The sequence below is a fragment of the Corvus moneduloides genome, chromosome 3, assembly GCF_009650955.1.
Source record: "Corvus moneduloides isolate bCorMon1 chromosome 3, bCorMon1.pri, whole genome shotgun sequence".
In the NCBI taxonomy this organism is placed as follows: Eukaryota; Metazoa; Chordata; class Aves; order Passeriformes; family Corvidae; genus Corvus; species Corvus moneduloides.
In genome coordinates, this window is record NC_045478.1 from 78,644,216 (window position 1) to 78,669,461 (window position 25,246).

The 25,246-nt window shown below is 46.8% G+C and overlaps 1 protein-coding gene and 1 long non-coding RNA gene across 3 annotated transcripts; one reads left to right on the forward strand and one right to left on the reverse strand.

The window, feature by feature from the left end:
- Window positions 1-736: 736 nt before the first annotated feature.
- Window positions 737-15,597, reverse strand: CCSAP (centriole, cilia and spindle associated protein). The gene is made up of 3 exons (XM_032102320.1): window positions 15,216-15,597; window positions 6,665-6,948; window positions 737-4,799 (listed from the first exon to the last, which is right to left on the reverse strand). The coding sequence occupies exons 1-3, from the start codon at window positions 15,508-15,510 to the stop codon at window positions 4,626-4,628; spliced, it is 753 nt and encodes a 250-aa protein (XP_031958211.1). The 5' UTR covers window positions 15,511-15,597; the 3' UTR covers window positions 737-4,625.
- Window positions 15,598-15,740: 143 nt separating this feature from the next.
- Window positions 15,741-19,849, forward strand: LOC116440943. 2 transcript variants are annotated; one of them, XR_004238813.1, is made up of 2 exons: window positions 15,741-16,838; window positions 19,176-19,849. It is a non-coding gene; the product is annotated as an uncharacterized LOC116440943 (long non-coding RNA). The 2 variants fall into 2 exon arrangements; XR_004238814.1 differs by lacking the exon at window positions 15,741-16,838 and adding an exon at window positions 18,590-18,746.
- Window positions 19,850-25,246: the final 5,397 nt, after the last annotated feature.

The window sequence follows — 25,246 nt, forward strand, 5'->3', positions numbered from 1 at the left end:
TACTTATGCAAGCTTTGTCTGGTACCTGGAGTCAATAACGTGACTGTTAGGCAACTCACACAGAATTCACAGTTGTCCCATCTTATCCATTCTTTGTATTCAACCAGGTATGCAGTATGGCTCAAGTAGGTCCTATAAAAAGTGAATGCCCCAGAAAAACCTGATTTTTCTGTGTACCTCATTTCCATTATATTTTATATGCTAAAAGAATTAACCCTATAAAAATATCAAGAAATACATTGTAAACTCACGGAGTAAAAATATTCATTTATTGTAGAACCCATGGCAGAGAACTTTAGTGTAGCCAACACTTAATAGCTTAACTTTTCCTGTTTGCATGAGTATACCTGTTCTTAGTGATACAGCTTCCTGTTTTTATCTGTTACCCTTTTTCTTCCAAAGCTCTAAATTCATGTTCTCAAAGGCATAGCATTTCAGATAGCTTTTACAGCTGGGTTCTTTTCTTATCACAGTAGGGGTAAAAATGTGATTCAAGTTGGGAAAGGGTGTTAAGAATCTCTGGGAGAGTTACAGGAGGAACATAAGAGACTGGAATGGTAACTGTAATCTAACTTCATACCCGACCTTAGTCATTACAGAAGCCTGTCAGTTACATTCTAGGAGATAATATCTGGGACAAGCAGAAGCCACAGTTTGCATGCAGGGACTAAAGTGCCCTGTAAGGGGGAAAAAAAAAAATCTGAGACCCCAAAAAGCACAGTACAAGCAGTCCAGGCACTTTGTGTCACTCATTTTATTCACATGTACAAGTTGACACTACACTATTAATAATAGACAATACAGAAGCATTAAAAACAAATACTGTTTAAAAACTTTAAAAAACACATATTGCTTCAAGCTTAGATGGTATTTCCCTATTGTTTTTAAAGTGAATTCAGTGCTAACAATAGCTGAGGCAGCTTCCCATTTACTTGTACCCCTAATTTCATGAGGCTACTTGTCAAGGTGTTGAGTCAGGCTCCATTTATGGCTTTGCTGCTGAGTGCACTGAGCTGGAAAAGAAACTGGAACATCCAGGTTACCACACATTAGGCCCTCAGATTGCTAGGATTTGGTCCCTATCACAGTAAAAAAAAAAGTCAGGCCTTTATAGTTCAGTGGCACTACATTATACCATAAAAAGTGAGAACAGATACGCTTCCCTATGTGTTAAAAATTGAATTTAAATGTGCATGTGCTACCTGGATAAAATTCTTACCAGAAATTCAGGTCTGTCCCTCAGTTTTGTTGAAGTTGGCTCTAAGTTTAGCTATCACCTTGACTATCTCAGCTTCCTGTGAAAAAGTCGGTATTTCATAGTTGCAAAGATGTGACAGCAGTGACTGAACAGGCATGCTACTGTATTTTACAGGACATTCTTAGGCAGGGTGCATGGTAACATTTTACACTCTAAACACTAGTCTTCACAACACTATAGTTAAACTGCAGCATAATATATTGTAAAACTCTTGCTCCACTTAGCTAAGTACTTTCAGAAACATAAAGGAATAAACAGTAATTTTAATGAAGACTTTGGACAATTGAGTATTTACTGTGTTCTTGGCAAAAAGTTTTATTTCTAAAACAGGAGTGAGAAGTGTTCACCACTTGGCTAAATTCAAGAGTCCATGCAAGACAAAGTTCAGAAATTCCTTAATTGATAGGGAGACATTCACTAGGTTTTCTATTTTCTAGTGAGTCCAATTTGAAGCAAAATGGCCACCTCCTGTAGGAATCTATGGAATACAGTTAAAGCTTTTACATCTGGAAAGTTCTGCTTTACAATTCAACTGGCTTTTCATTTGTTGACATCAAAACACCAGCAGTTTTCCAGGCCAAATACTTTGCGCATAGAGGTTGCAGTGATCAGAACTGTACTATTTCCTGTAGTCTAAGCAAAATAGTAGCTTTTTAGTCAAGTAATGCCCAAATGCAGGAAGGCTACCTGATTTGCAGAATAATTTACTCCTCACTTCAGGCATTGTATTACCTAAACCCCGATAGTACCAACATAGCACCCAGGATTGTTTTGGCTACCGACCATTTGAAAAAACACAACAGCAACAACTCACAAGACCTTATCAGTGTCTCTGCTGTCTTCTAGTAAGTGATCTTTGTGACGGACAGCTCTTGACCAGACAAGGATTAGAGCTAGACAATTTCCTCAGTATACAGCAGCCTTGGCGCTGTTGAAAATTTTCATGCTCTGCTGAACACCTAAACCGGCCTGTTGGAGATGTTTTAAGTTTGGTTCCCAGTATCCAAGGCAGAAGACACTTAAGCCTCCGATAATTATTGAAAACACCAACACCTAATGGGAGATACACCTTATCCAAATATGGGTACTTAAGGCAGGCACATAGTCATCCTAGCTCCTCCATTCCCTGTGGGAAGAGAGAACTGTAGAAGCTGTCTTTGAAAGCGTGGCAAGACGAGTCCTGCCCTACACAATCAAGGAAACTGTTGAGTGTGAATGTGACAAAATGCACTGAGGGCACAATCCATCTGCTGTAGTTACATAAAGCCTACAAAGCCTGTGGGCAACAGGAACAGGCAAGTTTTTATTGAATAAGGCTGTTAAACACTACTGAGTTGGTGCTTTGACACTGTTGTTCAAAGCTTGAGTGGCTTCTGGAATTGCAACAGCATCAGAAGCAAACTAAGCATATTTACAGCAGTTATTTAAAGAGGAAAACAACATAAAAGGAAATCAAAAGAATCTCATATGGAGTAAAGGCATCCTCTGGAATGGTTTTCCCCAGTTTGGGGCACTGTTCTAAAGTTTCAGGAAGTTCTAGCCTGTACTTTAGGTAGCAGTTGAAATACAGGGGTTCTTAATCATACTGTGCTTTCCCAGACTTAAAAGCTGTAAGATCTTAAATAGGTAGCCTTCAACAAGAGTTGTCTGTATTTTTATAGCTTTATGCTTAAAAGACAGGTTTTTTAAAAAAGCGCAGATTATAATTTCATAGATTCTAGGACATCTTAACAAAATTGTGGGTAATGAAACCTTTAGTGGTGTAATAGACACTAGGAGGCAGCAGTGCTTGGACCCTTTGCACAATATTACTTTCTTCAAGAGCACAATCAGACTTTTCACTAAGCATGTGTACTCTGTTGCAATAGTAGTTCTAGAGTCCTGCTTACTCACTGAGATTGTGGAATGAAGCTAAAACTAATGCAGGTTTCTGCTGCAGAAGTGCAAGTATGCTTCCTGTGGGAAAGTGTCCAGCCTGTAAAGCACAAGCTTCAAAACAACTAAACTGAGATAACCAACATATGTAACTAACACGCTACACATCTGAACAAAACTTTGAAGCTCACAACTACAGCAATCATCTGCCTAAAGCGTAGTTAGCAAACTGAAAAAAAAAATTTACAGCCACCTGAGGGAAACAAAACCACCAAGGATATCACAATGTCTTACTATGTAGAAGTAGGACCTACAAAACAAAAGTATTCAAACTTCATTATATGTTCTTGTTTACTAAAGGATACACCCCTCCTTTCCCTAGCCCTTACCCCCTCCCCATCCCCCCACAAGTGAGGGGCTCTGCACCAATTTCAAGAGGCAGCAAGTTTCTCAGGACTTCATCTGCAAGTTTTATCAACACAAATTTCAAGTTTAAACCCTTTAACAATATACTTGTACAATACCTCCAAGTGGAATGCATATTGCACTCTGACCCCCACTGAGCTTAATAGATACTCTGAAGTGTTAAAAATAGACCTCACCAGAAAGGAGTCAGCCCTCTCCTTCAATAAATGCATTTACATGATTAAGTACAGACTAAGTGTGACCACAAGGATAGTACAGTGGTACAATTCTATGTTTGTAGGACAAGTAACTGCTTATTGAGTGGCAGCTATCAGATAATGATTGTCTACATTAGTTTTTTGGTACAACAGGAACAGCTACAGCAAAACCATCCTGTAGCTGTTTCTTGCCCTGAAAATGAGTAGTTTATTCTAATGACCTTAGAAACAGTGATAAATGTTAGCATCAGCAGATTCACTAATCAAACAAGATTGGGTTTTGTTTGGGTTTTTTTGTTGTTGTTTCTGAAGTTTCTGTATACAGACAATGCTTGGTATTTGTCTGCCTAAAGCATCTACATTTATTAGTGCTAATTACCAGACATACTGGCATCCTGTTGCCTGTCTTCATATGCTTATTTTCATAAAAGTGTTAAATCATTTTATAAATACAAAGGCACCTCCATCACTCCTTTAAAGTCTTTCCCCAATACCATCTCCCCATGACTTGTACTTCAAATAAGGGAAAACAGATTATTTGTAACCATGATCAAAAAAGTGTTTGCTTTGACTCCCTGTATGCTAAGGTTCCCCCTCCCACCCTCAAAACAAGCTAACTGAAGCATTAGAAAAATTCCCAAAAGGGGAATTATTTAAAAGTTTGGGTAGTTATATCTAAAAGCCTCTTCAAATGTTATGGCTCCAAGGATACACCCCACTGTGAGGTAGGTAGCCAAGATAAAAACATTGTAACAAATATTTTAACAGCTGGAAACTCCCTATAAAAACCTTGCATAAGTAGTTTGGTTCCTTGCACCAGTGTCCTGATATGCGTAACTTCTTCTGAGGATGCCTAAGGGAATCCGGGTTCAGAGAGCTCTTGCTGAGTAGCATCTCATGTACTCTGTCATCCAGGGGTTGTCTGGTGGGGAGGGCTTTGTTCGCCAAGTGTTTTCTGCTTCTGCTGATCGCACTCGCCTCTGAGAAAGCTTCCTTTTCTCCACTTGTCTCCTGTTCTTTGCTCGTAAAGCAGATTCGTGAATCTAAAAGACCAGAGTCACCATTACAGAAGGAAAACAGCCTAGGAACCTGTCAGGAATGACGAGGATCACTTTTTATTTGTCCCAGTCCCCATCCTGAAGGAACAGGGATTGTGAGCGAGGTTGTATTTTCTTCTGAAATTTGTACCACTAACTGAACACAGATTTTTTTTTTCATGAAAAGTGCTTCAAATTCTGTTCTGCATTATCTTTCACATTTCAAACTATTAAATGATTGCAAAAATCTCGAATGTTTCATAGTCTTACTCAGATGTATTCTAAAACCTTCAATTCTCTATTTCTATCATTTAAAATCTTAAACACCCCTCAATATGCCCAAGCATCCCTTAAAACCTAAGCCATATTAGTAAGACCAAACCCTGGAGGATCCCTTACTAGAGACTAAAGATCTTAATTTTGAACAATATGCTGAACACACAATTACATACATTTTTATATTAATGAATTATATTTCCCCCAAAATTTAATATGAAGAGTCAGTCTCTATGTTTGCTTGCTTATATCTCCAGATTGAAAACTCTGTCTCCCATCTCAGTTAGGAAAAAGTAACACCTTTCAGGCATGCAAAGACAAGTAACCTGAGCAGGCTGTAAGTAGTCATACATAAAGAAACATCCTCAGTGACAAAACACTACATAATTGGGAGTGTTTCAGGAGTGTTCTGCCCACTCAGTCCAAACTCAAGACCCAAGCTGAGGTGTTGCATTACTGTTTCTAGCATAAGAAATGTTAGAAGTCTAAGATAAAGTAGAAATATATCTGCCCAAGTCAGGCTTCAGCCTCTTCTAGGCTTCAACATAAAGCACCAGTCAACTATTTTGAGCACTGAACAAAACTTATCAATTCTGCATTAGTGTCCATTATCAAGAAAGGCAGCTTCTCTCCAAAGCTGTGAGGCCCAAGTTCCTCATTTTGCTCAAAGGGTTGAGCTGTCCAGGAAGGAAAAGCCTGGGCTTCAAACCCATTCCAAGACAGCCCGTTAAAGGCCAGCTCCATCCTGCACATTATGACAACCCCCACCTCAGTCCTCAGGTATTTGTGTCATAGATTCAGACTGTACATTAGTAGTAAGATAAGTAAAACAAGACGCTGGCAGGGGTGCATTAATGATTATGTTTTACCAGCCTAGGAGAGTTATAGAGAAGAAAGAAATGGATCTGTTATAACACTCCCTTGCTGTTTCTAAGCCAGGAAACAGAGCCCCAGTACAGCAGAATCCTGGTGCTGTCCATGACCACATGAATTTTATTTGTGCTATTTTGGTAATATTTACACCAGCCTTGTAATCCATCAGCCATCTGATAGACCATTCTGCTGCGAGCAACATTTCCTACTGGCAACCCACCAAAACAGGCTGCTAGACAAGACATTTTAGCAGAAAAGCGTTTGTACCATCTCAGTGAGGCTCTTAGTCTAGGAGGTGCCCCTGCAGAAGTCACTCTTTCAAAGCACAAGTGTTTTTATACCCCAGTGTTTATATACCTGCCTGCTGTGGGGTGCCTGGTGCCAGCTACCTGCTTATCTCTTGTTTCCATGAAATTCAGAATGCAGAGATACTTTTATACCTGCCAGTTTTGCTGGTAACACTGTAACAGCCAGAGACACGACACCCAGGTTGTAATTAGAACTGCAAGTATTAGTCAAACCTGGTAAGTATCCAAACCACCTAACAGTAAAGAACTCTTATTTGGGCATCTCAAGACTCTGCAGGTTTATTGCTAGGATCTACTGCTGGAATCTCCATACATTCAAGTAAAGGGACCCCTTAGAAATTTTACCTAGATACTAAGACATCTCTGGGCACTAAGTAGTCACTGCCTTTTAATGAAACAGAAGTTCTTACTTACTTCATTCACCGAAGCAGAAGCACAGACATTGTGAGTTTTCTGGCTTCCAGTATCCGTCTGTCTTTCTCCCCACCCATACAGAGCAAATGGATGTTTATTCTCCTTTGGTGCATCTGTCCTTTGGGGACTTTTGGCTGATTTTCGATCATTACGACTGGACAAGGCACTTCGACTCGGACGTCGTCCTGTACGGCTGGTTTTGTCTGCTTCCTTTACAGGAGCATGTTCTACAGTTTTCTCTTGCTCTTCCTTCTCCTGCTTTTCCTGTTCTTCTTTTTCTTTCTCTAAAGAAAAAAAAGGTATGCTTTAAGCTCCCAATGACAGCATATTAATGTCTGTTTTGCACAGCCTCTCAATACATCATTGAAGCTGTGCTTTTTTTAGAAATGCAAGAAGTCATTACTTCCTTAGTAGCAGACATATACCTTGCTTAAATGTCTTCATTCTTTCTTTAGCGACTACAATACAGCTTTTACACACTTAAAAATGCCTTTCACCAGTGAGGTTACAGATAATCAACAGCTCCAGGCAGAATTTAAAGACTGTTTCCAGTGATGTTCTGTCTTCGCTATTTCATCTTTGCATCTCTCAGACAGCAACCAGATGGAGCACTGAATGCCACATAGATGCTGCTAGCCAGTCAGAGATGAAGTCTGGTAAGAGTATGTGCAATATTAAATCCCTCATATTATCACCTTCCTCTGGAAAAAGTGATTCATTTTCAACCTCCCTGTTTATACATATATCTCTGTCATGGTTTTCTGCTTGTGAAAGAGAGGAGAGTGTGAAGCAAAAACCCACAAAGTGGTGGACATCACCCTTGCCACCTGATCGGTGAATTATGTTGTATATTTAAAGTACCTGACTCTGCAGACATTACTCTCCAAGGCTCATTTCTCCCACACATTTAAGCCTTCCATAGCAAAGGGCCAGCAAAAGTCCTCCAGACACTGGGTATGGAGAGCAGGGTTTGTGGAAGAGCATTTAAAGGCTGAATCACCACAGTTTTAGATCACCACTGAGGGCTGAATCAGCATTATATAAAATATTAATTAATAAAAACACAGAGAAACAACTGTTCCATAAGATCCAATCTTCTTGCATTATAGTGCTAGGGAAGAACTAGTTTTCCTTTGTTTGTGGCACCAGTGAAGCCACACCTGTGTTCAGTTCTGGGACCCCCACTACAAGAAAGACATTGAGGTGCTGGAGCATGTCCAGAGAAGGACAACAGAGCTGGGGAAGGGTCTGGAGCACAAGTCCTATGAGGAGCAGCTGAGGGAGCTGGGGCTGTTTAGCCTGGAGAAAAGGAGGCTCAGGGGAGACCTCATCTCTCTACAACTGCCTGAAAGGAGGCTGTAGCTGGGAGGGCGGGGGGGGGGGGAGATCCATCTCTTCTTCCAGGGAAGAAGTGACAGGAAAAGAGGAAGTGGGCTCAAATTGCATCAGAGGAAGTTTACACTAGATATGAAGAAAAATGTATTCACCTAAATTGTTGCCAGGCATAGGAACAGGCTGCCCAGGGAAGTGGTTGGGTCCCCATGCATGGAGGTATTTAAAGATATGTAGATGAGTCACTTTGAGACATAGATTTTAGAGGTGGATTTGGCAGTGCTGTGTTCATGGCTGGATTCAATTTTAACGGTCTTTTCCAACCTAAACAATTCCATTACTCTATAATGAGCAAGTTAATCAGATATACTGCTTACAGTACACTAGTGAAAAATTACCATGGAAAAAAGTACATACAAAGAACCCTGTTTTCATTCTCCATCCTGCAAATCTTCAGCAGTAGTATGGACAAGCTGGAAGTGTATGCTAGACATTGAACATGGCCCCTAGACGTTGTGGGCAGGCACAGGCAGACACTGTGATCTGACATCTCTGTGACTTTTAGGCCAACCATGCCTTTTATGCACAAGGCAACTAAAGACTTTTATTCACCTAAGAGCATAGGAGTCTGCCAATTCCCTTCCAGTAACCAATTCCCTTCAAGTCTCCACCTTTGATCATTAGATACTGTTTTCTGACACGCACAGTGATCACTCAAACTCTGCTGATATAAACACACCAAACTTGCGAGTTTCCTACCACACCATCTTCTGGTGGGGACCAGCTCCAAGCCACCTCTGTTCCAAGTCTCAGCACTTTCAGCCACCACCAACATATGCTGGTATGGACAGAAGGAATTCCTTCACTGTCATAGGGAGTTCATCCGTTTTAGGGCTTGCTTACATATTGACAGGTTGACCATGGACAAGTAGCACAATTTTTACCCAAGTGTCTTCATCATTAAAGGCAGAAGGTCTTGCCAATCATGTGATGAAGTTGCAACCATTCCTGCTAATTGCTGTGATTTCAAGCACGTACATGCCCAATCTGACACTGCTTTAATTTCAATTCTGCATCCATCCAGTTCTGATGAAATAGAAGTTACCTGCCTGGCACATTGGCTAAGCACCCATTTACTCTTGCACTCACTTCACATTTGCAGGGTAAAGATATCAAGACTTGTTCCATGCCCCAGAGTTCCCCTAAGGCAAGCCTTATGCTCTCTTGCTAGGTGTTAGCCTTGCCAGCATGCTTTCTACTTGCTGTCAACCAGCACAGAGGCCCTGGTGCTGGGCCTTATTCAGGCTTGCCTATACCCATCTTCCAAGATGTGCAGGTGTAGCATTCATCTACAGGTGATACTGCAACATAGCTGAGTATTTGGTCAAGAGTGGCCAGCAATGTTTAAGTATTTAGAGCTGTATTTGTTAAGAATTCAGTTGAATGACCCCACAAAAGAACAAAAAAAAAAAAAAATCAGTCAAGGCCAAAGCAGAAGCATATCGAGAGTAAAAATGGCTAGATGAATTTTACATACCTAAATATTGGCTGGACTTAGTTTCAGTTACTACAGCCAAGGCTGGTAAAAGACAGCAGCAGTGACCTCAGTGTGGCAGTAGACTTGTTTTGCGTTGCGTCCTGGGCTCTGGGACGCACAGCTTCACCTCTGAAACAAGGCAGCTCATTCATCAAGGCTACAAACAGGCAGCACAGAGCTATCCCCTTACAAAATATTATCTGAGCATCTCCCTGCAGAGCCACTCCAAAGGAGAGACTGCCTGGGTCCATTATCAGAAGGAAGCACTGTTTTGAGAAAATTAAGCACTGGAAGGGAACATATTGCTGTTGATTCTGCTTTCAGGAGTGCTTTCATTTTGGAAAGCTGTTCCATCCTCCATTCAAGGGAAAATGGCATCTTCCCTCTCTGCAAAGGAGGATGGAGCAACACAGACTTCATAAACAGCAGAAGTGGTATTTAGAGACTTAAAAATACAGGAAAGTGGGGGCTCTGCAGTTATATGGATAGTTTAGCTTTAAAAAACAAGGCACCAGCCATGCCTGGGGATGCTGCTCACTAGGATATAGCTCCAGCTGGTCCAGAAATGATTGAGCCAGCTTGTCCCAAAATAGCAATAAAAGCATATGGGTAAATGGCACGCAGAGTCCTGTGCACAGCCTTGCAGTAAATGCTGTATGCCAGAGTGCACTGTAGCACTTATGAACACCTGCTATTAGAGCAGGTATTTCCATGAACCCACTCCTACAGAGCATTTACACAGGACACAGCTGGGGAAGGCTCAAGATCTCTAAGTTATTGAAGCCTTTTATTTAAAACTATGGTTTATACCCAAGCCATTTTTTTTTTAGGCAACACTTTTCACAGGCAGTCAGAAAAGCAGCAGTTGACAGCAGGACTTAGACCCAGCTGCTCAGGGAGTCCAGGCACCAGCAACACCTACCCATCTTCTCCTTCCCATGCAGAGCACCAGCTCCAGCAGACACAGGAAACTCAGAACTGACCAGCTTGCAGCATTTACAGGGATTAGACAGGAGAGGGGGAAAGCTAGAAACGTTTAAAACTGCATCATGGATGCTAAGCAGAGAACACTGGATGGACAGGAGGGGATTAAGTGCTTAACAGGCAGAACAAGTCTGTCAGGCCCACCCAACACGGCTGCTGAAAGCTCCTGCCCAGAAGAGGTCACTTAAACCCTGCTGCATCGCCCCGCTTGCGTAACAGCTCCGCTCCTGGCTCAAGCGGGAAGGGCTCCAGAGGAGCTGCTCTCTCCCACAACACTGCATGCCCGGGGGGACAGACAGGACCCCCATTTCAAGGGCCCTGCTGACTTACTGCAAGTATCAGCAGCCTTCTGATTAAACCCACAGGCCAGGTCACAGGGGTCAGCAGTATTATCTCTGTATGGAGATGTCGGCTCCTTACAGCAGTACCCCAGCATCAGGAGAAGCACTTTGTGCTGGAATTGCTGCAGGCAGAACGTGGAGTTTCCTGCTTTTGTGCCAACACCTCCCCAAATGGGGCAGGTCTCCAACACCTCTTGAAGGTGCTACATAACCAGTTGTGGGTATCGACAAACTGCAGCTAGGTAGAAAGTAAATTACTACAGATGAAACAGATTGCAGCATCATTCTTCAAGGCAGATCTTGTGTGAGGCAACACTGGAGCTAGCAGCCACACAGCAGCTCAGAGCTGGTTAGATTCACACAAGCCTCATCTGCAGCAGAGTTTGGAAAGCAATTACTGGATTGGCTTGACAGCAAAGCTTGTTTCCAAAGGAAAAAAAAAATTGGAGCAACTTTAAGTAACAGTACTATAAACCCCTGAATTGATAGCCTTGCCTTCTTTCCCCACCACAAGCTACTCTTTCCCACGTACATGGGCCAGCAAATACACCTGCGACATGATGACAGACAAGATCAGGGAACAAGTCTGAAATTGGATCTTCTGTTTAGTTCCACTAATCCAGATCAGTCGCTTTACAAATACTGTTGGGGCAACTCCTTTGATGGCAGCTTGTCACTGCTGTCACTTAAGACCACTGCACAAAATTGCTGAAGGCAAAATGGCAATAAGGACTGAAAGATGCCTTCATCCTGCACGTGTGTGCAGCAGTGTCATTTCACAAGCAACAGGTCTGACAGCAGCACTGCTGCCAAGAACTTCTGTCTTCTACTTACCAGCCCACTGGGCTCTGTTGACAGCTTTGAGGATGTGTCTACACCACAACTACACCAGTTGATTTAGGTCAAGATTTTGCTGGATTATGTTTAAAGCACATCTACGCCTGGGCATGTTCCTTAGAACAATCTCACAAACAGCTGCTGCAAGTGGAGGCCCAGAAGGAATTAACCCAAAGTTGCCTCCGAGCATACCTTGGTATCATATGGCTACTCAGCCATAGCTTCAGTGCAAGACACAGTGACAAAGCATCTTTGTCCCACGTGCTGCCCCAGGGGTTCACATTGGTACTGCTTTAGACCAACACCACTGAACCTTAAAGCCAAGCTGCCTACATCCACTTTCTCTACATGCACCAGAAGCATTCACGACTTTTACAAACACGCACGGGCTCATCTCAGCGGGAGAAAGAAGAAACCAGGGCCGCACACACCATTATGAATTGCATTTACCTCAGATATTAACAACATAAGTGCTGGCCAACCATCTTGGCAACAGGCACTGTCAATATCACTCAGGCAGAAATCAGATTCTGCACAGAACAGCAGGGAGCAGCAGTAGCCAAGTAACAGCTAGGATGCTCCAGCATGTGGGCGGATGTCAGATTCAGAAGACAAAAGATGTCATCAACATGAGCACACTCAGCTACCCCCACAGCACTTCAGTGTAATTAAGTTCTTTCAAAGAAAAAAAAAAAAAAAAAAAAAAAAAAAAAAAGCAGTTTAATAGTAGAAGCTTCAGAGTGGTAGTTTCTATGTTATCTCCTCCACATGCTTTAATTAGCCAGCCAGTAAGCAGAAGAAAAATACATCCTTAGAATTGTCCAGTACTAACTGAGTCACCTCCTTATATTATATGTGCATTAAGATACAATAAATATCCACTAAATCCAGCTGCCTAAGCAGAGCTGTTTTCAGTCTTTTTGCTAAGGACTTAGCAAAGCCCTTAAATACTTGCAGAAGTTAAGAAATGTTTGTCCTAAGCCATTTGGCAAAGAAGCAAATATTAAGTACAGATTTTTCTCCCACTCTAAGTATCACATAGCAAGGACCTAGCAGAACATTAGGCATTCCCTTACAGCATCCATGGCAAAGGTGTATCAGTTACAGAAGCACAACTGCCCAAAACCCTGCAGCCTGCCAGGCCACTGGTGCTCCACAGTCCCTTTGGCACTGATACAGGCCTGAGGACACAACTATGCACACACTGGATAGTCACACGCACCATCACTGACCACAGAAAGTGCCTGCACAGCCAACAAGCTTTTATTCCCTGTGAAATCCCAACCAGAATCAGGCTACCAAGTAACTCCAGCTGGATCTTTCCCTAGATAGGAGTCGGGGAGCGAATCAGGGAGCAGGCTAAGGAGTGAGCAGAGCATGCTGGCCAGCAGTCTCTAGCCTTGGCAACTGCCAGCGTCATCAGATTGTAGCAGGTTTACGTGCTCTATCCACAGGCTCAACAAGAAGAATGAAAAGAAATTCAGGTTCCTACCTCAACTGCCCCAGGCTTGTACATATTCAAACTGCATCAGAAAAGTTGGGAATGCCAGGTTCTGAGTGCAGCTTCAACAGCTTTCATCTCCTGCCACTAAAAGCCAAGCCTTCAGACAGCATCACCTTTTCCCATGCAACCACTCCCTGATCTGTTGCAATTCCTTAGTTCTGCTTCTCACTGAGATACTATGTAGTTCTTCCACACGTGCTCCCAGTCTAACTTCCTCAAGGCCTGATTGAGGAGGGCAAGACTAGGCCTGCTAATACTCTGTACCGCACTGGTGAGCTGGGTGCTTCCACCACTGCACAGCTGTTGTGCTTCAACCTCAGCCAGCAACTAAGTGTCACATAGTCACACACCCCCTCCCTCCGCCGAGGGATGGGAACCGGAATCAGAAAAACTTAGGGGTTGAGGTAAGAACCACTCAATAATTGACATAAAGTAAAATTCATAATAGTAATGAAAAGGGAAGAATAAAACACAAGAGAAGCCAGTGATGCACTGTCAGTGGCTCCTAGGCAACTCCCCCCAGTTTATACACTGGGCACGACTTCCTGGCTGTGGAATATCCCTTTGGCCAGTTTGGGTCAGTTGTCCTCGCTATGCTTCCTCCCAGCTTCTGGTGCACCTGCTCCCTGGCAGAGCATGGGAAACTGAAAAGTCCTTGATTTAGGGTAAGTACTACTGAGCAACTATTAAAAACATCCGTGTGTTATCAATGTTATTCTCATACTGAATCCAACACACAGCACTGTACCAGATACTGGTATAAAATTATCCCAGCTGGAATCAGAGCAACAGCTTTGGGGAGGTGGAGTGGATTACCCCAGCAGCTGTGTGCACCCCCATGGGAGGCCTGGGTGCCAAAGGCCCACCCAGCTCACTGCAGAACCCCACATAGCTAATATGCTCTGAAACACCAGCCTCTGGAACAGATGACAGCGTAGCTAAAGCTTTTGTGTAATGTGGTATTCTTAAGGTCTGTGAATGCAGTTTAGTCTTGAATATCAGAACACAAATCATTCTGGAAAGCTCAGGCCCCAAAGGGCTTTGAATCAGATTATTTTCCCCACTCCAAACAAGCACATCTAACTCCAAGAGAAAAAAAAAACAAAAAAAAAAAAAAGAAAAAACAAACAACAAACAAACAAGCAGCACGAGGCTTAACTGACCAATTCTCAAGGATTTTCCCTGCTACTGTACAACAGATAGACAGATGATTCAAAAAACATGTCAAAACACTAATCAATGGCTGCCAGATAGAGTAATTCTTTCACTACAGGTAAGAAACAATATCTTATGGGATAAAAAAATACCAGCTTGGGAAGCTTGACAGTGTTATTGTCTGCCTAACCACTCTCTTAGTTAGATGGTGAGACACCAAAAGGGAATTATTCAATGCTAGAAGAGAACAGAATGTTATCAGCTCTGCACCTGTTCAGACTATGAAGTTGTCCGCACTCAGCTGTGCGCCCAAGATCAAACCTCAGGCGGCATTAAAAACCAAGTGTTCAGCCGAGACACATTACACGTGCAGATCCAGGAAAGCAATTGCGTTAAGCGCCAGCCACTGGCGTACAGTCCAATTTGCCGCTGCTTTTGCCCGAGAACCTGCTTATATAATTGCAGAGATGCTCGGCTCCCATGGCAACAGTTTACATAAGTGGCTGTGACTCAGGATGAGAGTTACCACCACTCGGCTCTTTAAAGGGACACCTCCGATGCCGCAGCTATGGCTTTTCCGCAGGCCTAGCCAGGATCCGGCTGGCTGATGAGCCGTTCCACGCCCGGGCCATGTCCTGGGGGCGGGCAAGACGGGCCAGGCGGCGGCCGGGTGCCCCCGCACGGCCACTCCGCCGGGCCCGGGCACCCCCGCATCGGGGATCGGCCCTCAAGCCGCGGCCGGGCGGCCCAAGCAGAGCCATCTCTGCCGAACCCCGCGGAGAAGGGCAGGGCAGCACGGCCCCGCCGCGGGGAGGGGGCTCGGGCCGCACCGGACACACGTGTCCCCCCCGCGCTCCCTACCGGGGCTGGCCCGTCCCGCCTCGCTCGGCGCTGCCGCTCCCGCCGCCTCCTCCTCCTGCGCGGCCGCGGGGCTGCCGGCTCCCGGCGGCGAAGGGGACCCGGCGGTGCTGCCGCCGCCGCTGCCGCTGTCCTGCTCCCAGCCGTCCCAGAGCCAGGGCCGGTGCGCCTGCTCCAGGAGCCGGCGGCTGAGGCGGTAGTGCAGCAGCTCCAGGTAGCAGGCGCCGCACGACTCCCACTTGGGCTCTTTGAAGCGCTTCATGTACTCCGTCTTCACGCGCCGCGCCGGCACCACCATGGCGGAGCCGGGAGCGGGAGCCGGGAGCCGCAGCCGGGGACCGGGAGCCGGGATCTGCCGGCCGAGCCCGCCCCCTCCCGCTGCAACGTTTAAATCCAAACAGCGGCGTCCGGCCCCGCCCCGCGCGGGGAGGGATGCTTGGAGCGTGGGGACAGGCGCATGAGGCACAGCGAACAGGGTGAGAGAGGATGACAATTAAATTAAATTAAGTTAAATTAAATTAAATTAAATTAAATGTAAAATAATTAATAAATACACCAAAGCACCGCAGCCCTGGGCCCAGCAGTAGGGGTGCTGGGCCCCGGGTGATCCCTGCACCAAGGGAGGCTCCGGGAAAGCCTCCCCGCCGCGCCGCGGAGGGGCAGCCTGGCGCTGCCCAGCGCCTGCCGGGGCCCGCTGAGACCGCCCGAGTCCGCGCAGCGCGTCAGGGCCGATGCGGCAGCAGCAGCAGCAGCAGCAGCAGCAGCAGCAGCAGCAGCAGCAGCGCCGTCTGTGTGCGGCGCCCCGGGCCGCGGGGTAACCGCGGGGGAGCTGCTGCCTCCCGTTCTGCTTCTGTAAGAGCACCAGGATGGGCAGCAGCCGGGGCCGGCCGGAGGGAGGCGAACGCCTCTGCAACAACAGGGCAACGCTGCAGCAGCACTCTCCATTTTGCGCTAATCTGCTTTAAAAACCTGTCTCCAGGGAGCGCCAGAACAGATTGGCCTAATCCAGCCCTGAGCTGGGCGGCCGCCGTCGCTTGGGATATGAAATGCTTTAGAGGCAAATGCAGAAACCGGGACGGCCTCTTCAGCCGCCCTCCGCCCTCTTGCCTGCCCGCACACGGACACGCACCCCCGGCTCTTCGGCGATTTCTGGATGTTTCCTTCTCCCACACACCGTTTCTAGGGCATCGCAGCGAGTCGTGCCCCTGTGGGACATGACTGTCCTTGAAAAGGGTTTGCTGCAGAGCCTTTGCCACAGTGTCGCGCACACTCTGGGAGGGGACAGCGTGATCCCCCCGCCCGACGGGCTGCGAGCGCCCCGTTTTGGACCCCTGCAAACCTGACTCCCCTTGCCATGCGCAGGCTCGGCACAGAGGCTCTCCGGCCTCCTCGCCAGGCCCCGCTCCGACACACGGGGGCACTGACGGATTTTCAGAAACAGTTCTAGGAAACTGCTTTTTTTTTTTTTTTTTAACTAATAAGGAAGCAAACAGGTTTTTTTCCTTGCCTTGCCCTGTGCGTCCCCTGACTGAGATAAATGAAAAAACACAAGCTGGCGCGGATTCCCGGGATGGTGAACGCTGGCCCACACTCTTCCAGTGAAACAAAAGTGTTGGTGGCTTTAAGGTGAGGGGGCGGGTGTTACACTCAGCACCTCTGCCTGCGCGGCAGAGTGACGCAATCCTCGATACGGCTAACATAACCGAATTGACTTAGTTTAATCGATGCTCAGATCGAGCAGAATTTAGCCCTGGTTTTGCGTGGACTGGCTGAGGCTTTCCAACCCCGTGGTGCTCAGGCATGAGTGAAAGGGACGGAGATGTTGCCTGACCTTTCCAGAAGTACCTGGTTACCTCCCTTCAGCCCTCACAATGCCCCAACCCTTGCAGTTATGTCAACAGCCCGATGACAGCAGGATATTGGACAAATCCCGGCTGTTCTTTGCGATTCAGGAAAATGCAGTCAGGAGAGGCCAGTTGCAGTGACAGCCAGCGCCTGGTGCTTCAGGCAGACACGCTGTACTTCTGCATCCATCAACTTGTTAGGTTCCATTTTAAAACCCATCGTAACTCCCCCAGCTCCCTTCAGCTCTGCCTTCTGCGCTCAGGGTGGGTGGTGATAGGGCTGCCAGGGAGCAGAGTCTGGGCAGTGTATTTACTGGGAAGAGAGGCACCGAAATAGCAGGGCACCTACTCCCACTCAACTGCCTCAAAAACGAGACAGGAGCTCCTTCTGAGGGCTCCTTCTCTCCATGCTGTGACACTCACAGCGCCCTGCCCGAGGCAGACGAGCAGGAGCCTTGCTCACATACTGCACCGGAATAAAACCAGGCAGATGCAGCAGTTTTCTCCCCTCACCCAGTGCTATCCTGAGGATTATATTTGGGAGCTGCCTCACTCGTTTATTACCCCCACTGAGGGCTCCAGTTGCATCTGGGTTGTCCCTGATGCCTTCTCCTTTTGCCCTTAGTGGTCTCGCTGGGATCCAGCCACGTCCTCAGCACCACCTGCTCTAAGAGAGGGCATTTCTTGGAAAATAACAGGGAACAATAGATTTTAAAACACCTGTAACTGAAGACAGGACTAGAGAAAGCAGCTGTAGCAGTGCTGTCTAGAGAGGAGAGCGGGTTGCTCCACAATTAACCTGGACTCTGTTTTCTTACTCTGATACTCTGCTCAGTCTATATGAGGAGATGACATAAGTGGATTTCATATAAGCAAGCAAGGTCTGGGGGTTGCAGAATTTCCTTTCCTTTTATAAAATGTTATTTTGTACAAAATGTCATTTTGAATCAACCTGCACAGTTTTAGCTGGTCACTTGTGGTTATGAAAATGCTGCCGCTTTTTCCACGTATTTTATTATATCAATCTTTCCTTTCTCAAAGGACTTCTGTTCCCTGTTGTCCTGGTTTCAGCTGAGATAATTTTCTTCTTAGTAACTGGTGCAGTGCTGTGTGTTGGATTAAGTATGAGAATAATGTTGGTAATACACTGATATTGTAGCTGTTGGTCAGTAGTGCTTACTCTAAATCAAGCACTTTTCAGTTTCCCATGCTCTGCCAGCCAGCAGGTGCACCAGAAGCTGGGAGGGAGAACAGCCAGGACAACTGACCCAAACTGGCCAAAGGGATGCTCCACACCATAAAACATCATTCCCAGTATGCAAACTGGGGGGAGTTACCTGGGAGCCACTGATTGCTGCTTGGGGGTGGGCTGAGCATCAGTCAGTGGATGGTGAGCAATTATACTGTGCAGCACTGGCTTCTCTTGGGTTTTATCTCTCTCTTCCTCCCAGTTTTATTACTATCATTATATGTTATTATTGTTATTATTATAATTGGAACTATGTTTCACTTTATTTCAATTATTGAGCTGTTCTTATCTCAACCCACAAGTTTTACCTGTTCTTTTCTCTTGATTCTCCTCCCCACCCTACCAAGGAGTGAGGGGAGTGACCAAGTGACTGCACAGTACTGGGTTGCCAGCTGGGGTTGAACCATGACATCAGTTTAAGAAGACACAGCTATATCAGAGGTACATGGATACTCTCTGTTGACTTCTCTATCAAGTAGGGATCCCCTTTTGCAGAACCAAGCTTCTCTTGGGGTGCTCATAAACCTACTGCCCAGTCATTGATCCGTGTCTCAGCCATCACACAGGAAATGCCAGTATGACAAGCTCCAGATCCTGGCACACAGTCTGTGAGTTCCCATTTTCTGCAATTTTTTCCCTAAATTCTGCACTCTTCAGAGGAGGCACCTAATCTTCACAAGAGCCTGCAAGGTGTCAATACTTCATGAATAACACAGTAGTGTTAGCAGCTGCCTCCACCCATCCTCTCTATGGTACTGCACAGGCTTAGTACTCCTGCTGACATGAAAATGAGCACCCAGCTGCCCGTGTGCTACTGTGCTACGAGGTAAGCTGCACCTTCACACTCCTGCTTAAGTTTCTCCTTCGCAGGTCAACCCTCCCATCCAACAGTTTGCGTGTACATCCCACAGTGCCTGGGGAAGGAGCTGCAGCAAGGCTTGGAAAGCAACTGGGGACCACTTGTGTAAGAAGACTTGTGACAGAAGTGTGCAGAGACACACAGCAGAGCTGATGCTGTAATTCACACATTACCTGAGGCTGAGGCAAGCAAGAGGCTGAATGTGGCTGTCAGCCACATTCCCCATGCCCTGCCACAATCTAATCTTGACACATACAGTGCAGAAACCTCCAGGCCACAGCGCCCAACATCCCAAACCAGCTCCAGAGACATTCAGCAGCTCTGGGGCAGGATGCTGAGACCGTCCTGGGTGAAGAACAACTCCTCCCTCACCCCTCCAGCTACAGCCAAGCAGCTCTGTATGTGCCAGACAAGAATCATTCCCCGTCCTCGACACAGCAGCTCTGGATATTCTCAGTGTAGCTGTATAAACATTATTATTAATTTAATCCTAATGAGTTTTGGCTTCAATACCTCATGGCAGAGACTTTCATGTACTGAGAATAGCCAGTTATTAAATGATTCCTGGATGAGGAAGTACAACATTTATGAGGCTGATACTAACATTAGAATTTCCTCCCTTGTATACTTTACTGCATTTTTGCCTTCATTAAAAAATGAAATAAAGACACCATTTGAATCATAACACTGAAATTCTAAGCACGCTTTTTCCTTGTAAAGCACTTTTCCCCTGAGGATCTTATTGCTGCCTCCTAATTCTTATTATTTTTCTTCTACACATAGCAAACCAGGTAGAAAGGTAGGTCTAGAGTTTCTGACCAGATCCATGACAGATGACTGATTGATGCCAAACCCCAGTTTCCTCCACTACCCCATTTCAATGGGAGTACCATTCCCACTAGGGAGGACAGCAGCCTGGTCTGGGAAACAGCCTTATTTTTGTCTGAAACAACCACAGCAAAGTCAAGAGCAGAGACATAGCCTGAGTTTTACACAAACATTAGCAGGTAAAGAAAAATGAGCATGGATGTTATTTTGCAGAGTACAGTCCAGAAAAACACCGGGTAGTCACATGGGTAGTTTACACATGGTTTTGTCTTGCAGTCTTTTGCTGTTGCACCTCTCTCTAGCTCCAGGAAATAATGGGGAATAGTGGACAGTTTATATGCAGTTGGAGTGGAAAAATTACATGTCAACACATCTTTCATATCCACAGACTGGCTTCCAGCCGAATCAGGAGCTGTCAGAGTCTGAAACTGGGCTGCTGAGTTTGCTTGGGTAAAGTTTGGAGGAGAGAGAAACCAGGGAAAAGAAATAAGCTGCTTCTCAAAGAGGAATGTATTTTTGAAGTATTTAACAGCATAAAATCCAAATCAGCAAGAAAATTTTCCCAGATAGGGAGAAAAGCACAGTCTTCCTAGACCTGTAAACTCTGCTTTCACCTAGATCAGTGAATCTTTGCCAATACTGGGGGTAGCTGTCCCAGTCACTTCACAAAACAAGCCGTCATGCTGTCAATAGTAGCCTGGTTAATCCTGCAGATGCAGGTTCTTTGGTTTCATGAGTTATTATCCTTTTTAGGTCTACACCAGCTGCCCACAGGGTAACACTGTCTTGGGAGAAGGATCAGAAGAGCTGGTTCAAATGTTCTTAGGGGCAGGTTAGTCAGCAGTAGTGCACTTGGCTGCAGAAGTCTCCCAGAACGGCCTGATCCCAGTATCCAGAGCTCTGCAAAACTTGACCACGGCCATTGTGAGTTGCGACCAGTTGGGAAAGCCCTGCACCCCCTCTTCTGGCAGCTCTGATCACAAATCCTGTTATTTGTGAAAATCTGACATTTTTCTTGGAACAGCTTGAAGCTTTTTGCCATTACAGCTGAGTGGCTGTGCCTCCAAGCACCCACAGCAGCAGAGTTCACAGCAACCTTAGCAGCTCCTCTGAGTCTTGTCAAAGGTCCACACTTTCCATTCACCTTTCTAAAAGATGAAAAGAGAGATGTGGCTCCTTGGGTTGTGTGCTAGTAATTTGGCCAGGAGCAGGGAGAGACACTTCCCACTCCTGAGTGTCTTCTCGTTGCTGCAGTTCTGAGTCCTAAACTGGGCACCCAGAGAGGCTGACTGTTGCCCACATGGTGTGAACACAGCTCAGCTCCTAGTTTTAAATTGTTACAGTGGCAAAGAACAAAGTCCATACTGGTATCAGTTCTTTTTTTCCCCTTTTTTTTTTGAGTCCTTAAGGTTGCAAGGTTGCACACCACTGCTGACTGGTCAAGTGGGTCCTAGCACGGAACCTGATCTTACAGTCTGCAGTAAGGGGGTGCTTGTCAAGGCACTGTCCCCAGCAACACGTTTGCAGGCTGCCTACTCCCTCTGAGAAAAATCAAGTTTACACACCAGGTGAGTAAGAGGCAGGAGAATTGGGAGACGTTTCCCACCTGTCCCTTTTTGTCTCCTGCTTGAGCAGCCCCAGCGACCAGCAGGCTGGCTGGTGACCCTGCTCAGCAGCTGCCTGTCCCATGGCCAAGGCAAGGACCTAGCTCCCAGATGTACTGCTCCATGGGCAGTGCAGGAGATCCCACTCTCAGCTACATGCCAGCTCAAGTTCATATTTCCAAATCTGGTTTTAAAGGACAAACAGGGATTGAGGCAGTTCACCATGTGGTGGGATCTCACTCCCAAAAAGTCATCAAGGCAGACCTGCATCACGCTCCAAGTGGCAGAGTCCAGCACAGCCACTTGCAACGTGCAAGACATTGTTGAGTTCATGGTCTCAGTAACGCCTGCAGGATGCCACCTCCACAGTTTGAGGCAGGAGGCAGTCCGAGTGCACCCACTCAGGGAGACACAGGTGATGGAGAAGTATCTGAGCCCACACACTTTCCTTCAGCCTTATCTCAAGCTCATATTGCTACACAAAGCTGTTCTCAGCTCATACTCCCTTCCCTCTGGAGCTCTGGGGCAGCAATCCAGCCACTGGTCAGGATAACTTTTGCTGTTGGTTCTGCTCACGTTCCTTTTGCAATCCCAGATGCATTTTCCTCTCCTTCTTTTGGCCCTGGACAACACCCAAGAGGCTGGTACAGCATTTGCCACAAGCAAGGGATTCAAAATCTCCAGCATTTAATGGCTACCTCAGAGAGCCCATCTGTCACTGAGAGAACATAAAATTTCTGGGGCGAAACACAAACACCTGTGCTGTAACCTGCTCCCTACCTCACAGCAGTAAGGGAGTGCTGCTGAAATGATAAACTTTGAAAGGTCAGTCCTTCAGACCATCACTGCTGGGCTAGAGTCAGCCTCTAGGTGATGGGGACAGAAGCTGTTTCTGTGGCTTTGGGATGTTACTTCCAGCATAGGAGCCCACATGCCTCACAGTTCCCCATATGGTGGCCCAGTGCCAGTCCTGTACCTAACAGCAGCCTGCACAGTGATGGATCTCAAGCAGTGAATTGATGGGTAATAACGAATGATCTGCAGAAAATAATTCAATACTTGAAAAAACTTCACAGAATCTGAAATGAGAAGGCTTGGGAACAAGGCCGGCTCAAGTTCTTATTTCCAAATCTGCTTTTAAACACCAGAAATTATTGGCAGCTCAGTGCTGACTCTGGGCTGATTTCACCGTCAGTTTGTGAAGTCTCTGTAACCTAATCTCATTGATCCTCCCCCTGCAAACAAGTGGCTCTTCAACAAAAAACCCCTCATCCCAGCATAAACTCCATTTAAGGATCTCAGTGCCATGACCATGTGCTTTGAGACCATTCACTGAAGGTTGCCACAACTATCTCACTTTTTTCTGAAGCACCTCCAGCACCAGTTCAGAAGAAGTAGTGTATTAGAAGTTGTTCCCCAGATCACCTAGAGAAACAGTTCCAAAGGACCCCCCGGCTCCTGATGAGGACACAGGGTGGAGGAGGATGCCACGATGGGGACAGGAGGAAGACTATGCAGGGAGCTCCCGAGAGGGGTTTACCTGCCCTCGGCCGTACCCTGCAGGTGAGCAGGACTCCCAGCCTCTTGGTGGGGGGCTGCAAAGATTTCATCCCAAATAAAGCCAGTCACATCAAGGGTTCAGCTCTGAGCAGGGGTAGGGCTCAGCTGCCAAGCTGAGCTTCTAAACTGCTTCCAAAATTTCACAGGGGCAGCAGAAAAAACTGGGAAATGGTGGTGAGGAAGGCAAAGACAAGCTGGAAAATCACATGCAGGCTGACAGCTCTCCCTTCTCTCTCCGCTGGCACCTTGGCTTGTCCTCACTTATACCCATTTGGGATAAGTGCTGGCTTGGAGGATGAGCAATAGGGCCCCATCGTCCCTGCTTCTCACCCCAAAGATGTTACCTTCACGGACTCTTTAAGACAGTGTAGGGGGAAACCTTGCAGGGAGCCTTCTTGTGGGGAATGTGATGGAAACACATAGTTCAGACTCAGGGAAAGGCATCCCTAATATGGTCTCAGCTACACTGACTGGCTGGGGGCTCCGGGGGGAGGAATGGAACCCCTTATAAAAGTACCCAGGTCCTCCCACAAAGGCAAACTTCCCTGGACTTTAGCAGAGCTACAGTGAAGCTTGCTTGATATGGGAATTTCATCCACCCTTTGGAGATTATCCAAGCTTTCTTGGGTTTCATATGGCATGAAGTGGTGGCCTGGTCTGTGCATGACCTGGCGGTTGCCAGCAGAGAAAGGCCCCTTGCAAGCAGCACACGGCTCCTGCCAGCATCACTCTGGGAAGGAAACCTGTTGGCATCCCCCTGTTGTGGGCTCCTGCCTTGCTCCCTGCTCCCTGCTCTCCTCTCCCTGCCAGCGCAGCAGCAGCACCACATGCTTCAAAGGGTGCAGGGCAGTGCCACCACGCCCCCCCCTCACTGCTCCTCTCCATAGCAGAACCCGCAGCAGCTCCTTTTTGCTTTTGCTTCTTACAAATACGCTCAGGTGCCTGTTTACGTGCTATAACCACGCCACCTGCACCCCAAGCAGCCTCCTCGGCGCCAGGAGCCATGGGTGGGAAATTCCCTGACCTGCAGTGCTGACCAGGGCCGGGCCCTATCTGACACAGGTTAGACCCCTGCCCACCGGCGGTAGGGAGGTGGCAGCGCTGCGGGGGCCGACCCCTGCAGCTCCAAAGGGGCCGGGCCAGGGCTGGGTCCCACACGAGCTGCGGTGGCTGGGGCACAGACGTCCAGCCCCAGATGTTTCCTCGAGCGCACGTGGAAGACGCTTGGAGGAACACATGTGCCAGACGGCACGCTGCTGGGATGTTCACCCCAAAAAGTAGCACAGCCACCCCACACGGCCAGCACGAAAAAGTCGCAGAAAGGATGCCGCTTTTCTAACAGGTATTCTCCGGCTTATTGGAAAAAAAAAAAAAAAGAATGTTTTACTCATTTAGAGAACAGCTCCCTGCCTCGCTCAGAAATATAAACTCATTATGTGCTGTGTATCAGCAATCGCACTGCAGTTGCTCGTTCAGAACAGGGCAGCTGGGGGCAAATGCAGCCCCCCGAAATAGCAGCCGGAGTGGAGAGCCAGCCCGGGCAGCCACGGGCTTCGGGAGCAGAAAGAGCCTTGAACAAAACGTCAGCACCATGAAGGCATTTGCTCAGGTCCCACAGAGGACTGTTGGGATGGAAATGCATGGCACACCTTTAAATGGACATAAAATGTGCCATCAGCGGGGTGGGATTTATTTTTAACCCCTCCGAGTCTGCAGATGTGCAAACCCCCTGAGAGCAGCTCTGGGCAGCTAGCGAGAGGCGTGTGATCAGCCTTTTGGCTACCGGGCTGGGAAACGCCTCTGTAGTCAGAGCTCGTTTATCCCCCAGTGAAGAGGGAGATTAAAGTCTTATCGTGCCCCTTCCTTTGCCTCGGTAGCAAACCCGGCCAGCAGCCGGAGCACACACATACGTGCTAAGCACCACCAACCACTCACCAGCTTTGCAGTTTTCTTTTTGGAAAAGGACTTTCTGGGTCTGGGTTATTAACCTCGGCATCCCCCCGGCTCTACCTGTGGGAGGGAGCTGGAAGATACGCTGCTGCAAGGCAAGGAAAAGCTAGACACCCCGGGGAGGGTGAGGCGCATGCCGC

Excerpts from the sequence above, each read along its gene's own strand:
- CCSAP (XM_032102320.1), bottom strand. The coding sequence starts at position 15,510 with ATGGTGGTGCCGGCGCGGCGCGTGAAGACGGAGTACATGAAGCGCTTC. Across the intron at positions 6,949-15,215 it reads GGCGGGACGGGCCAGCCCCG|AGAAAGAAAAAGAAGAACAG; the intron begins GTAGGGAGCGCG and ends TTTTTTCTTTAG. Across the intron at positions 4,800-6,664 it reads CTTCTGCTTCGGTGAATGAA|ATTCACGAATCTGCTTTACG; the intron begins GTAAGTAAGAAC and ends CTGGTCTTTTAG.